Raw genomic sequence first — 12,872 nt, 5'->3', positions numbered from 1 at the left:
GTCAAACATCACCACTCAGCATTATTGTTTAGTACTGTTTACTTATTATTGTTCGGATTTGTTTCTGATCACCTTTTTTTGCTTTGTGCTTTGTCGAGCCGACGGGAGGCTTGAAGACAGGCTGAGAATATGAAAAGAAAAAATCTGACATTGTGGTGTTCTTTGATTGGGTGAAGCGCAACGTCGTGTTGGGACGTCGTCACACTCTCTCATGTTCTTTTGTCCCCGTCTGGCATCTCCTGCGGATGAGGTTAGGGGGTTGTGGTTTCATCACAGCCTATTTGTTAGTTTGTGTGATTAGGAAAAAGAAAGGAGAACAAGCATTGCATTTAAAAAAATAAATAAATAAATAAAAAGAGTCGGTGGGATCATCAGTAAATGGTTACAAGCCCAATTTCAAGTCTCAATATTTGTCAAGTAGTGTAAGGGGGATGGACCGATCTTGACTAAGTGCAGCAAATCCAGATTGACGGCTGACTAGGGGTGTGTATCTCTCCAATAAAAGACAATGTGATGTGTATCGCTATGTATGGGGTGTAACACCATTCAAGAATGAATGTGACATTTCTTTCAAAGGTCTATCCCGACATTAAAAGACTCGATTAGGGATAGACCGATTATCAGCACCGATATTATGCATTTTGCTGCCGAAATATAATCTTTTACTGAAAATGACTCGGTTAGCGGTCTCCTTGGTTACTAATAATCACTATCGGCATAGAAGAAAACATGGTTTACCTCTAGACTCTAGAGACTTCTTCTCTATCTAGAGTCTAGATTCTATACATATATCTCAATATTATGTATTTTCAAGTGGAACGATTCGATTCAGTTTCATAACAGTACACTCACATCTTTTAAATCACTTAGATTTTCCGATTCAAATCATTTTTGTGTTACACCCCTACTGCTGTCCATTCCGGACTGCCTGTGTAAGAATAATAATGTACGATTCATGTGTTGGATTTTTCTTGATTAGGCTTCCACATATGTATGTTACTGGCTCTCACACACACATAGACAAAACAATTTCAGAGTGTTCCAGCTGCTTTCGCTACCCTTTCCCTTAGAGCTGGAACACCTTTGTAATCAGGGCCTTGTAAGGGAGCCGGGCAGAGACTTTTAGGAAATGTAATCGTACACTTGCCTGCGCTCTCCTTGCACGAAAAAGACAATATTGTGTCGGGTGTCTTCTCTCCTCATTGTGTGCGTTGTTTACTAATGTCTCACTTGGTGTGAACCTGACAGCCTGCTAACCAAGGTTATTATCGTAAAAAAACGAACCCCCAAAAAATTTGAAAAATTATTTTCGTTAACAGATTGAAAAATTCTTTGAGAAAATCAAAACAAAAACCGAAACGACGTCCTCCGTTTATAAAACTTACTTGCAAAAATGACCTTTTTTCGTCCAATTAATATCATACGAGTTTGACATTTGAATTTGACATTTCCAAGTTCATTGTAGGTGCGTAAATTTTGGTATTGCTGTACGTCCGTACAAAAGAGGGAAGACTGTTTGACAGTCTTTTTGAGAATTGTAGTTTACTTAATTACACAACAGTGACCTTTTTCTTTGATGTTGCGCTCAACAAATACTCCTTACACCCAAAAACTAAAGCTAATACTAAAACTTAATCAAACGTATCAAAACTAACTCAAACGAAGCAATAAAGAAAAATCCAAAACGATCATGACGCTGCTGCTGACCATTCCAGACTGACAAGGTGTCGTTGGTATTGGGGTATTTTGAATATTCTGAAGTGACAAACATTCCTGCAGTTCTTAGCACCACGTGCAGCGAAGTATCCCTCACCCGCCGCATCGATGATGATTGGCATCACCGATCATATCATTTTTGAAGATGAGAAAAAGATCTCCTCCCAACTTGTGTGAACCAATTAAATGTTGCCTTTCATCTAGTGATTTCTTGTGAAGCTTTTTAATGGCTGCAGGATGAATGTCAGCCCTGCTTTATTTCGGAATGCAGCATAATTGCACGCTTGTCCTTTGCCGCGCTGATCAATAAAGTATCATTCCAGTCGCCTGGAGCTCGACAAATTTAATTACATGTGCGCTCCGTCAATCCACTGACGGCTGTGTGTGTGTGTGTGGCTTTGTTTTGCAGATGATGAAGTTTGCCTGGGACAACTACAAGCAGTATGCCTGGGGCAAGAATGAGCTGAGGCCGTTAACTAAGAACGGGCATATTGGCAACATGTTTGGTAAGTCTTGCTTTTTTAAAAAAATTTTTTTTAATTTTCTAAAGGAGGAATGCTCATTCACGCAATGTATTCAGTCACAAAGATTGTCCCTCATTACCAAAAGCAAGCTCATGTTACAGCAATTCCAGTGAGACTGACTGAAAATTGTGACAACCAAAACTGATTGTAGCTTTTGTATTAACACCAACATTTTTAAAAATTAAGATGAAAAAGTATTTTTATATATGAATAGAAAATAGATGTAAGATATGAAACCCTTTTGTTTTTTGTTTGTTTTAGATTTTGTAGCTCTTATTCAATGCGAGGGATGTTTTTCATGTCATTTTTATTGAAAAAAAAAAAAGAATAAATTCACGCCGTAGAGTGACGGCGGGTCTAACATATTTTTTGCCAGGGTGGGGGGATAGAGTTTAAATGAAAGGTAAAAAAAATATTGAGAAATTTGATTAGGATTTATACACTAAACTAAAAAGAAAATTGATTCAAAAATAAATTTGAATTTCATTTAGTCCTTAAAAATACACAGTATGGGATTTTTATGGCAATAAATTATGTAATGTTTCCTTTGCATTATATCTACCATTTATCTGTATTGTTCTTGTGAGTATCTAGTAGGATATATACAAAAAAAAGTGAAAGAAACTGGGACAATACCACTCTATATATTTTATAAAGGGAAATTGGATCGATAAAACCTTCTCTTTTTAATGGAATATTTCTTAGGCTAAAATATTGTCGTTGCAATAATTAGAAGCGTACTGTCCTGTAAAATCTGTTATCTCCTTCTTTTTCTGGCATTGTCCGTACAAAACACTCCTTAACGAATATCATCAGGAGGAATAAAGTGAATTCTTCCCCCGGGTTTTAATAGAACGTGTATATTTTTACAAAGAGTGGATTTAACTTTAGGGGAAAAGTTAGTCATGAAAAGATTCATTGTTTTCATGGTATTCAGTTGGGGTTACTTCCACTTTCAAAAAACCAAGTGGTGGGTCAAATCGCTGAGAAATCCTGTAATAAATGGCAGATCAGATGGTAGTAAGACCCTTAATACCTGGACTCTCCTTTGTCATTTTGCTGGGATTATGATGGTAGGGAGCATTTACCTCAGATACATGGACGGGTGTGATATTTTGGTAATGCCGTGGACCATCATACCACTTAAACATGATCGAATTTCGAAACTTGAAAACGGGTCTCAAATTGGAGATTTGAATTGGAGACCAAACCCATCTTAACCATGACTAGGCGTCGTTTTGAGAAGTTAGCACTTCAAAAACACACGTGTTTCAAAAACACATCCAAACACCGAAGTTAGACACATACAAACGCACACACCAAAAAAGCGAAGCTTTTTGAAAAGTTATCAAAGCGTAGATTAACCAACCCGTCCAAATACCGAAGAAGCATATTTTTCGAAAATGGTCTGAAAGGGGAGGTTATCATATCCATTTAAACATTGGAAGTGCTTCGCTTCAAACACGGGTTGAACACATATAAAGGCATTTTTATTGAGAATGTGTTAAGAGCATAAGTTATCATACCCATCTAGACACTGAAAACACTTCAATTCCATAACGGGTCTCAAGGCGCCATTTTCCAAACTCCTCCACACACTGAAAGTGTGTCGTTTCAAACACTGGTCTAAAAACGGAGCTTATAATACATTTTTGAAATGGGTCTAACAGCAGAGGTTACCATACCTGTCTAAAAACAGAAAAATCCAGCTATTTTAAATATAGGTCTCCAAATGGAGGTCACTATACCCATCTAAGGTTATGATACCCGTTGACAAAAAATGAACAATTTTTGGGGGGCAATCTGGTCTAACAGCGGATGTTGCCATACCCATCTAAACTCTGAAAAGCAGCTTTTTTGAAAACCTTTTTAAGAGGATGTCTTAGGGCCCAGGAAGATTTTCTTGCCCAGGCACTATAAAGATCTTGGGCTAAACGGAACCATTTGTTTTTGCACCGAAAATCAATGAAAATGGGTCCAAATAATTGCTGCTTAACACCAACAAAAGAAGCAAGCGGATATCGAAAGCAGATTAATTAGCCTAATGGAGCTGTTGCATTATTGCTTTATTTAGTAGTGAATTGGCTTGACCAGTGGACGTCTTATTTTGAATGTACAGACTATAATGCTTAGCGGGGGGCAAAGGTTTCGCTTCTTGTCTTCTTGCTGCAAATCGCCTTTGTTGGCGAAGCTTTAAGCAGCAATAAAAGAAAAACGACGCATCCAACAACCATCAAAACGAACAGCTTGAGGTTACTATAGTCGTCTAAATACTGAATTTTTTTTCTAAACGGGTCAAAAAGCAGACCATCCACGGGTTACTGAAAATTGTAACTTTTCTAAAAAAAAATAAAATAAAATAAAAAAATAAGTCTACATGCTTAGGTCACCATATGCTTCTAAACACTCAAAAGCAGCCTTTTTTTTTAATCAGAGCCCTCTAATCATCTAAAAAAAATCTTTTTGAAAATGGCTCAAAAAGTAAAGGTTACCAAACTCATCCAAACACTTAAAAAGCATCATTTCAAATATGGATCTGAAAGTGGGTGTTAGCAATCTAAAAATGGAAAAACACCTCTGATGGAAACAGGCCTAAAAACTGTAGCTAGCATAATTATCTACACACATTTGAGAAAATGCATCTAAATACAGATGGCGGACGTCTACTTTAAGTACCAAGAAGGTAAGTTAATAAAAATCGAAGCCAAAGGTTTCGCTTCTGATTTCTATCTGCTAATTGCCTTCGTCTGCAACGCGCTAACCCGCAACACAAGTAGAATAACACATCCATCCATCCACCTTCAAAACACAAGATTTAAAAATTTTTTTGGGGGGGAGGACTTTCGCATTTCTTGTCTCTGAAAAGTGAGTGACAAGAAAGGGCATCATTCCACCTTGCAAATGTCACATTGAAGGCGGCGGGTCTGTGTGTGTTTGGTTGCGTTTGAACAAACCAGGTATGAAATTGGCTGCTGTGTTCTTAAACGTAATCCTCAAGAGTAAACACACACGCGGGATGATTGGATTCCATGCGGAGCGTCTGAAGGCTGTCGATACACAGATAAAGACTGCAGGAACATTCGTGCCTGAAAAGGGCAAACGACGAGATGTTCGCCGCAGCCCGTCGAGCCTCAACCTTGTCTTCTTCTCGCACGACTTCATTTCGCCATCGCTTTATGTTGTAACGCTCCGGGCTCAAACTGGTTCTCCTCCCTCAGAACAAAGTATGAAGACGTTAACTATTTTGAATACACTTTATCTTTGCAGCGTATTAAATATTCATTTGTGCTCGAGGGAAGGCGGGTTAGGTTAGCAGCGGAGCGTTGGGTGTAGTAGGCTCGGTGCAAAATTTGCTGGATGGCAATATTACAAAAGAGAAAAAAAAAAATTGTCGTAGAATGTCAAAGTTGGATTGCGCAACTGCATCGCTTTCTTTTCTCGTACTTCTTTCCCACATCTGTCCCTTACTCGTTTCAGGCGTTAATTTGCATGTGACATTTGTTTGTTTTAAAGTCACTCATTTCTATGACAACAACCTTTCTGGCGGTTCAAAACACCTACTGAAAATTTGCGTTTTTAATAGTGCATCAAAAGGCTGAAGTGGGGGTTACCAAAATGAATCTTTTCCAAAAGCAGACGTTAGCCTACCCGTCAAAAGGCGATGGACCGCGTCCTTCCAAAAACACTTCAAAAATGATGAATAGTGCATATTTTTCAAAGTCAAAAAATGAAGGATGATACTACATGCCCCCATCTGACCAATGAAAAACAACGATTTTCAAAAACAGGTTGAAAGGACACGTTTGAGCGCTGAAAAATGCATCTCAATCCAAACGGGTCCAAACACTGAAAACGTTTTAAAATGATCATAATCATTTCAAATACGTGTGTTTTTGTTTTGTTTTTTTCAGAAATGGTTCTAAAAGAAGACATAATACCTTTCTAAAGACTGAAAATGTATCAGTTTTGAAAACGGCATATCAATTTTGAAACCGGCATGTCTCGTCTAAGAGCAAATTTAAGTGAATTTAAAACTCACAGAACCAGACCGAATGATTGGCGAGCACTAGTGGCGATGAGGTCATGTTTTACGAGGATTTATTCCCGATACAAAAATCCAATCAGTATGTTTGCCGAGTACGCTGAGCTCTGACGTTCAGTTCTTTATATTTAACTTTCATTTCAATATCTTTTGCCAAAGAGGTCATCTTTTAATCTGCGTTTGATGGATCTGATGTCTACCGGTGGGATTATAAAGGCAACAGATTCTTTTTTTCAATGAACATTGGAGGAGTGGTGAATTTTCAGGTATTATACAGTATACTGTATTGAATTTCAGTCCGGAGTTTTCACGTCACGTTCTACAACCGAAATTAGCTTGACGTATGGAGGCCCAAAACAGTTTACAATTCTCCATACGTGCTTCAGGTTAATGAAAGCATTTTCTTGGCGTGATGCAGCTATCCAGGGATCAGATCAGTTTGGATTTCCAGTTGTCAAGTGTGTTCAACTCAATTGTGAAATTTAGCATTCAGCGCTATGCACCTTCAGCTTGTGTTTGTTTAGCATCCGGCACTGGAGCCCCATACGCGTAAAGCGCTGTTTGCATACAAAAGCCGTTTGGGGGAACATTAGCAAAAGCGGGACAGTCTGTTGCTCTCGGGTGCCTCTGCTGCACTTTTCTTGGTTACCAGCCCGGGAAACATCTTGACAATTAATCCCTCAAGTCAACTCTTCGCTAAAGCCGGGATTTATTGTGTTTTTCCCTCGTTAAACTACGACGACAACAACACTAGTGGACTGGAGAGCCGACAACCTTGCATGGCAAATAGAGGCTAACAGCATACTTTTAGATAGCAGACCTCCTCACAGTCGCTGGCACCGAAAGCTTTATTCTCCCTTTACCCTCGCAGCAGGCTCAAAAGTGAAAACCAGGAGTTTCTTTTTCAATTTGTTACGGCACATAAATCACTGCAGAGACTATCCCATCGCAGCCTCGTTTTGGTGGTTTGCGGCAAGCTGGCTCTGATTTCGGGCTTCTTTTTTCCCCCCAGGTTCAACCACCTTTTATATCGGAGCTCATTACAATTTATCTAACATAAACACATTTTGGGGGGGAAATGGATCCGAAAGGTGATACCATAATTTACATCTAAACACTGAGAGTACATCTTTGGAAAAAAAAAAAAAGGGTCTATAAACGAAAGTGACCATGCCTTTGTAAATACTGAGAAAAACATTTTTTCCAAGAGTCTAAAAAGCAGCGTATGTCAAACTAAGCGATGAGTAACCCATCTTTTTCATAAATGGTTCTAAAAGTGGAAATTACCATCATTGACAACACACTGAAAAGCATGTACCTGTATTTTTGCAGCTTTTTGCCGAGGTTACATCAGTGCCGTCTAAACACAGAAAATAAATCGTTTAGAAACTAAACATCTAAAAGTGGAAGTTATCGTAACCATTTAAACACTGAATGCGTTTTTTTTGTTGTTTTTTTTTAAACAAGTCTTAAAGCGCAGTTTAACATCTTTTTCACTGAGGAATGCATCTATCGGAAACTGCTTTTTGGGCAGAGGTTGTCATACCCGTCTAAACACTGAAAAACATTTTCGTCTAAACCAAATCGATTTAATGCAAACCATGAGCTTCTCTATTCATATGTTATGGAAAATAAATCACCCCCCCCCCACACTCCCATTGTAGCCTCCTTTTGGTGGTAAACAATATGAGCCGGCTCAGATTTTAGGCTTGTTTTTTTTTTTTCAGCTTCCACCACTTTGTGAGCTCATTACCTTATGTAACATAGCTCTCCCTTCACTCTTCAACAACACTCTTTTTTTTTTATTGGAAAATGGGTCTGCAAGCATATGATATCACACCTACAGTATCTCAATGAGGAAACACAGACTTTTCAAAGCCGTGTCTCAAAGTGGACTTTATCAAAGTAAGCAATGAAAAAGGCAGTAATTGAAAAAAGGGGTCTAAAAGTGGAGGTTACCATACCCATTTATTAAACACTCCTAACGCATCGGTTTGGCTGTTAGCTAGCAAATCAGCGCGCGGAGCACCAACGGGAAGTGACAAAGGCGGAAAAACAGTGAGCACGCCTCCGCTGCCTTAATTTTCTTACAAGTACAAGAGCGAGGGTTGACAATGTAAGTATTTCACAATACCGTGTCAAGAACGTGAAGTTTTACTTCGCGTTGGAGTTCATCGTGAGCGAAGAATAGAGCTGAATCCATTGTTTACGTTTTATAATCCGCCCCCGGCCAACAGCTTTCCGTTTGGAGTTTTCTAACCATGAGAAATGGTGACTACCGCCGCCGATGGTATGGAAGGTTATTACATCTTATGTATGCGCAGAAGGTACTTTAAGGGTCAGCGTCGCTGTCTGTTGTTGCGGTGAGTTTTGCCAGCGTGACGTGCCGACAGCCGGCCGGACGCCACAGGGGGTAAGCGTCTGTCACTGTTGGCCAATGTCTTTTTGGTGTATCAGGGCCTTAAAACTTTCTGGAATCTACCTCTGTTCAAACAAACCAGGTGTTTCGTTTTCAATTTGTTATGGGAAATAAATCAAATTGGACGCTATCCCAATGTAGCTTTGTTTTGGTGGCGAACAGTATGAGCTAGCTCAGATGTTCCGCTTCTTTTTGCAGCTTCCACCACCTTCTATATCTAAGCTCATTACACCTTATCTAATTCAGTGCTTCTTTCACTCTGTTGGCGCCGGGGGGAAAAAAGGACACGTTGCCTCACCAAGACCAAACTTCCCCACATTGTCATCCACTACACTACAAAAGTGGCCTGTTCTGAAAAGAAATAGCTTTTGAATTTAGTAGCTAATTTAATTTAGCAGCTAAATGCTGCTTCACTTTGTTTGGTTCTGGTTCTGGGAACACACAAGAGGCATGTCCCACGACCTGAGGGGTCTAGATGCCTTTTAGGGTACTAGTACATCTTGCATGTATTTTGGGCCAAGACCATTTTGAGATTTATAGACCGGCAGCATCTTTGACTCATTGGAAGCCAGTGTAGTGATTCGAGGGCAGGTGTGATGTGGTCCAGTTTCCTGGTGTTTGTAAGGTCTCTGGCGGCAGCATTTTGGATCAACTGCAGCTGCCTGATTGATTTTTTTTTTTTTTTTAATTTACGACCTGTAAAGACACCATTGCAGTAATCTAGCCTGAACATAAAAGCATGAACACGTTTTTCTGTGTCTGGTTGAGACAGGAAGCCCTTTCGAGCTATGTTTTTTGTAGGGTTCAGGTTAACCTAAAAACAATTTTTTTTGGACTGCAACAAGGGATTAAAAAGATGTGCTAGGTTAATTGGAGAGCCTAAAGTTTCCATAGGTTTTGAGTTAGGGGTTGGATGCTATGATTGAGGTAAGGTTGGGTGTTCGCATTGTAGGTTAGTGTTGGGATAGTGGTTGAGGTTGCATTAGGATTCCATTGGCAACCCAACATTTCCCATGAGTTTAGAGTTTAAGGTTAGGGTTTAGGGTTGGAGTTCGAGGCTAACAGCTGAATTGTTATTCCATACCCTCAATATTTTCTTAGGGTCGGAGCTGGCCTTTAGGTTTGGGTTTAGGCTAAGGGCAAGCTTAGTTTGGCCAGTGCTGAGGCCTTGGTGCAAGACTCGAGCTTCGGGTCAACTATGACCCTGCCCTTTTATGTAATGCCCTAAATATCTTGGTTAACATGGTCAATATCCTGTCCTTTTCACAGGCACTTGTGCACTCCAATCCCTGCCCATGGTCCTCTTTTGAAGCCAGTGAGGTCCTCAATATGAAATGAGAGACCCGAGATCTGTTCATCCCTAGGTGTACGACGTCATTACCCTCCTGTCAAACAACACATTAACCTGGGTCCAGCAGATGGCAGAGCCAATGTTTGTGATTGCGCGGGGAATGCAGAAAATAGAACATTGCAGTCTGCCACATGGTTACGCATTCCCCACACTGGTGGGATTTACTGTGCAAAATGTGTATCTGATGAGTGGGTTCGGGGGCCACATGCGGCTGAGACCTCCTTCAATACCCGTAGAGATTCTCATCGGCTCATTAAAGAGCAGCGGGGCATCATTTTGCTGAGGCATCTCCTCGAATACAAAATGAGAAACTGCACGAGTGAACCCTTCACCTTTCCCCACTAGTAGCGTGCCCGGTGACCGTTTAAAAGCAAACGTTTATTGGAGAATCCCAAGGGTTCTTCACAAAGCCGCTGAAAGCTGCTCTTAGATGATGGAGTGCATGGCAGTGGGCGAGGACATGGCCAGGGATCGTGACTGAGTCCAGATCGATGGACCCCTCCCCCTCACACACACTTCACAGTATTTATTATTTAATCATCTCTGGTCGCTTCCAGGTGGTTGAAGTGAAAGGTAAAATACTGTAAAATATTTCAAAGAGCAAATAGCAGTGCAGTATTTAAGGTAGGCTTCACCAACACGGTGCCCACGGGCATTAGATAGTTCCCAAGGACCATATGAGTGGCACACAGCTTTGTCCTAAAACAAACTCACCAGTGATGGGACATTGTGATTTCTTGAGACCAACAACTTGGTCTCAATGCCTCAAAGTCTTGGGATGAACTTTGTCTTGATACTGTACCTCAAATTATTGGTCTGACCTTGGTCTCAAAACCTCAAAATTCCTGGTATCCATTTCTTTGCAAATACGCTGTTAGTTTTTATGGCAAATATTCATATTAAAAGCAGTCAACTGGCAACCACTTCCCCCAGTAATTACCTTCAGCCATCTCCGCCGCCTTCAGCGCCATAGTTGAGTTTCCCCCTGCCACTCACCTTCACCACATTGGCAATTACTTCTCAATGGGCCTGGCTGCCGGTCTTAAAGAGGCCCGCTATGAAGGTTAGAGACAACAGTGAGGGAGTGGCGACCATCTCTCGCCGGCAGCTTGAAAGGAAATGCCTCACAAATGGTGCCTATCAAGGCATGCTGTCGCATTACAGTCCGCTGGCAGAGCGAAAGGCTCGTTACCATATGCCCGCTCTCCATCTCCGGGCCATCCATTTTTATATCCCTCGGGCTCCCCGTCATTGTGTGCAAGAGATCATCTGTCTCCATAGCAACCTGCATTTAGGTGACAAATAGCTATCTTGTACACGCGCACCCCACAGAGAGCTCATCCATACCGGCTTCGTAAAATTGCCCAGTTAAGTTGTCAAGTTGTCGAATGGGAAGTGCTGGCTTGGCATTTTTTTCCTAGTATGTATTAAACTCTGGATGATGATTGGAATAATGATTAACACATACAGAGCAATAATTTATACCAGAGGTTGTCCAGTCTGGCTATATATATATATATATATATATATATATATATATATATATATATATATATATATATATAACATTTAATTAAATCTACTGTTTGACAGAGGACAACAACATTTATCTGTTTTAAATGATTACATTTAGTGACATTAATTGTAAGCCCATTTACAATCAAACCCTTTATTTATAACGCCTGGATAGGCTCCAGCACGCCAGGCGACCCTTGTGAGGATAAGCGGATTGGATAAATGGATGGGTGGATGTGATACAATAGGACTGGATATGCCTTATTATGATAAGATGCAATCGATATGATACAGAATAACAAGGTACGATAGGACGACAGGTTACAGCAAGACATTATATGATAGGGTACGTTAGGATAAGATTTGATAGGATACGGAAACAATGCATTAGGACTGTGAATGAGAATACGGTAAGATGAGTACGATAGATACGATACGACAGGAGATGGTACTGTATTATGGTACTATGGTATACAATAGCATAATTATGATAGAATGCCATACCGTTGAACACAGTATGAAAGAATAATTGACAATTCAAGTCAAAATGTATTTATATAGCCCTTAATCACAGAAAAGTCTCGGAGGGTAAGGAAAGACTAAAAAAAAAAAACATCAAGGGAAAAATGAGAAGCCACAGTTAAGGTACGATATGGTAGGTAGGAAAGCTACATTGTGATAGGACAAGATACAATAGACGACAGAGTAGGATGCGATACAAGAGTATTTGACAGGATACAATACTACAGGACAGGACATGACAAGACATGATATGATACGATATTGTGCGAAAGCATAAGATGCAGTACGTTTAGATTTGATACGATACGACAGCATATGATGGGATAGGAAAGGATATGACAGGGTACAATAGGATACTATAAAGTATTCAATTTGGCAGGACAGAGTACAATGGAATAGGACGTTAGATCATAGGAAAGGATACGATGCGACTGCATTGGTTTAATCAAATCTGACACTGTTCTGTTAGCGGCCGTCCTTGTCAAACATCTGGACATGTAATTTATCATTTACTCCTTTAATTTGAAAAATTGGCAACGTAAAGCAAAACACAGACTAAAAGAATACAAATGTGGCGCCGCCTGTCGTTATCACCGCCGCCAAATTTGTCCTCTTTCTTACAGGGATTACAGCAAGTCCCCCTCAGGGGAACGCAGACCCGTCATCAAGCCTCTGCAAAGGGATTATAGCCAAGATGATGAAAATCGAGTTGCTAATGTATGACGAAACTGCTGGATTACGGGGGGATTGTGCTCCATTTTACTGTAACGCTTCTATGGCAGG

At 40.3% G+C, this 12,872-nt stretch overlaps 1 protein-coding gene across 3 annotated transcripts in view; it reads left to right on the top strand.

The window, feature by feature from the left end:
• Window positions 1-12,872, top strand: part of LOC147143121 (mannosyl-oligosaccharide 1,2-alpha-mannosidase IA) — a 124,549-nt gene that overhangs the window by 69,598 nt on the left and 42,079 nt on the right. For all 3 annotated transcript variants that reach the window (XM_086037399.1, XM_086037400.1, XM_086037401.1), the window contains one exon: window positions 2,126-2,222. In XM_086037399.1, coding sequence (XP_085893525.1) covers window positions 2,126-2,222 — 97 coding nt within the window. The remainder of the gene's footprint in view (window positions 1-2,125; window positions 2,223-12,872) is intronic.

This window comes from Filicampus tigris, chromosome 8 (assembly GCF_054856515.1).
Source record: "Filicampus tigris isolate MCC_2025a chromosome 8, RoL_Ftig_1.0, whole genome shotgun sequence".
Taxonomy (NCBI): domain Eukaryota; kingdom Metazoa; phylum Chordata; class Actinopteri; order Syngnathiformes; family Syngnathidae; genus Filicampus; species Filicampus tigris.
Note: the sequence above shows the minus strand (reverse complement) of the source record. Positions and strands in the feature narration are given on the sequence as shown.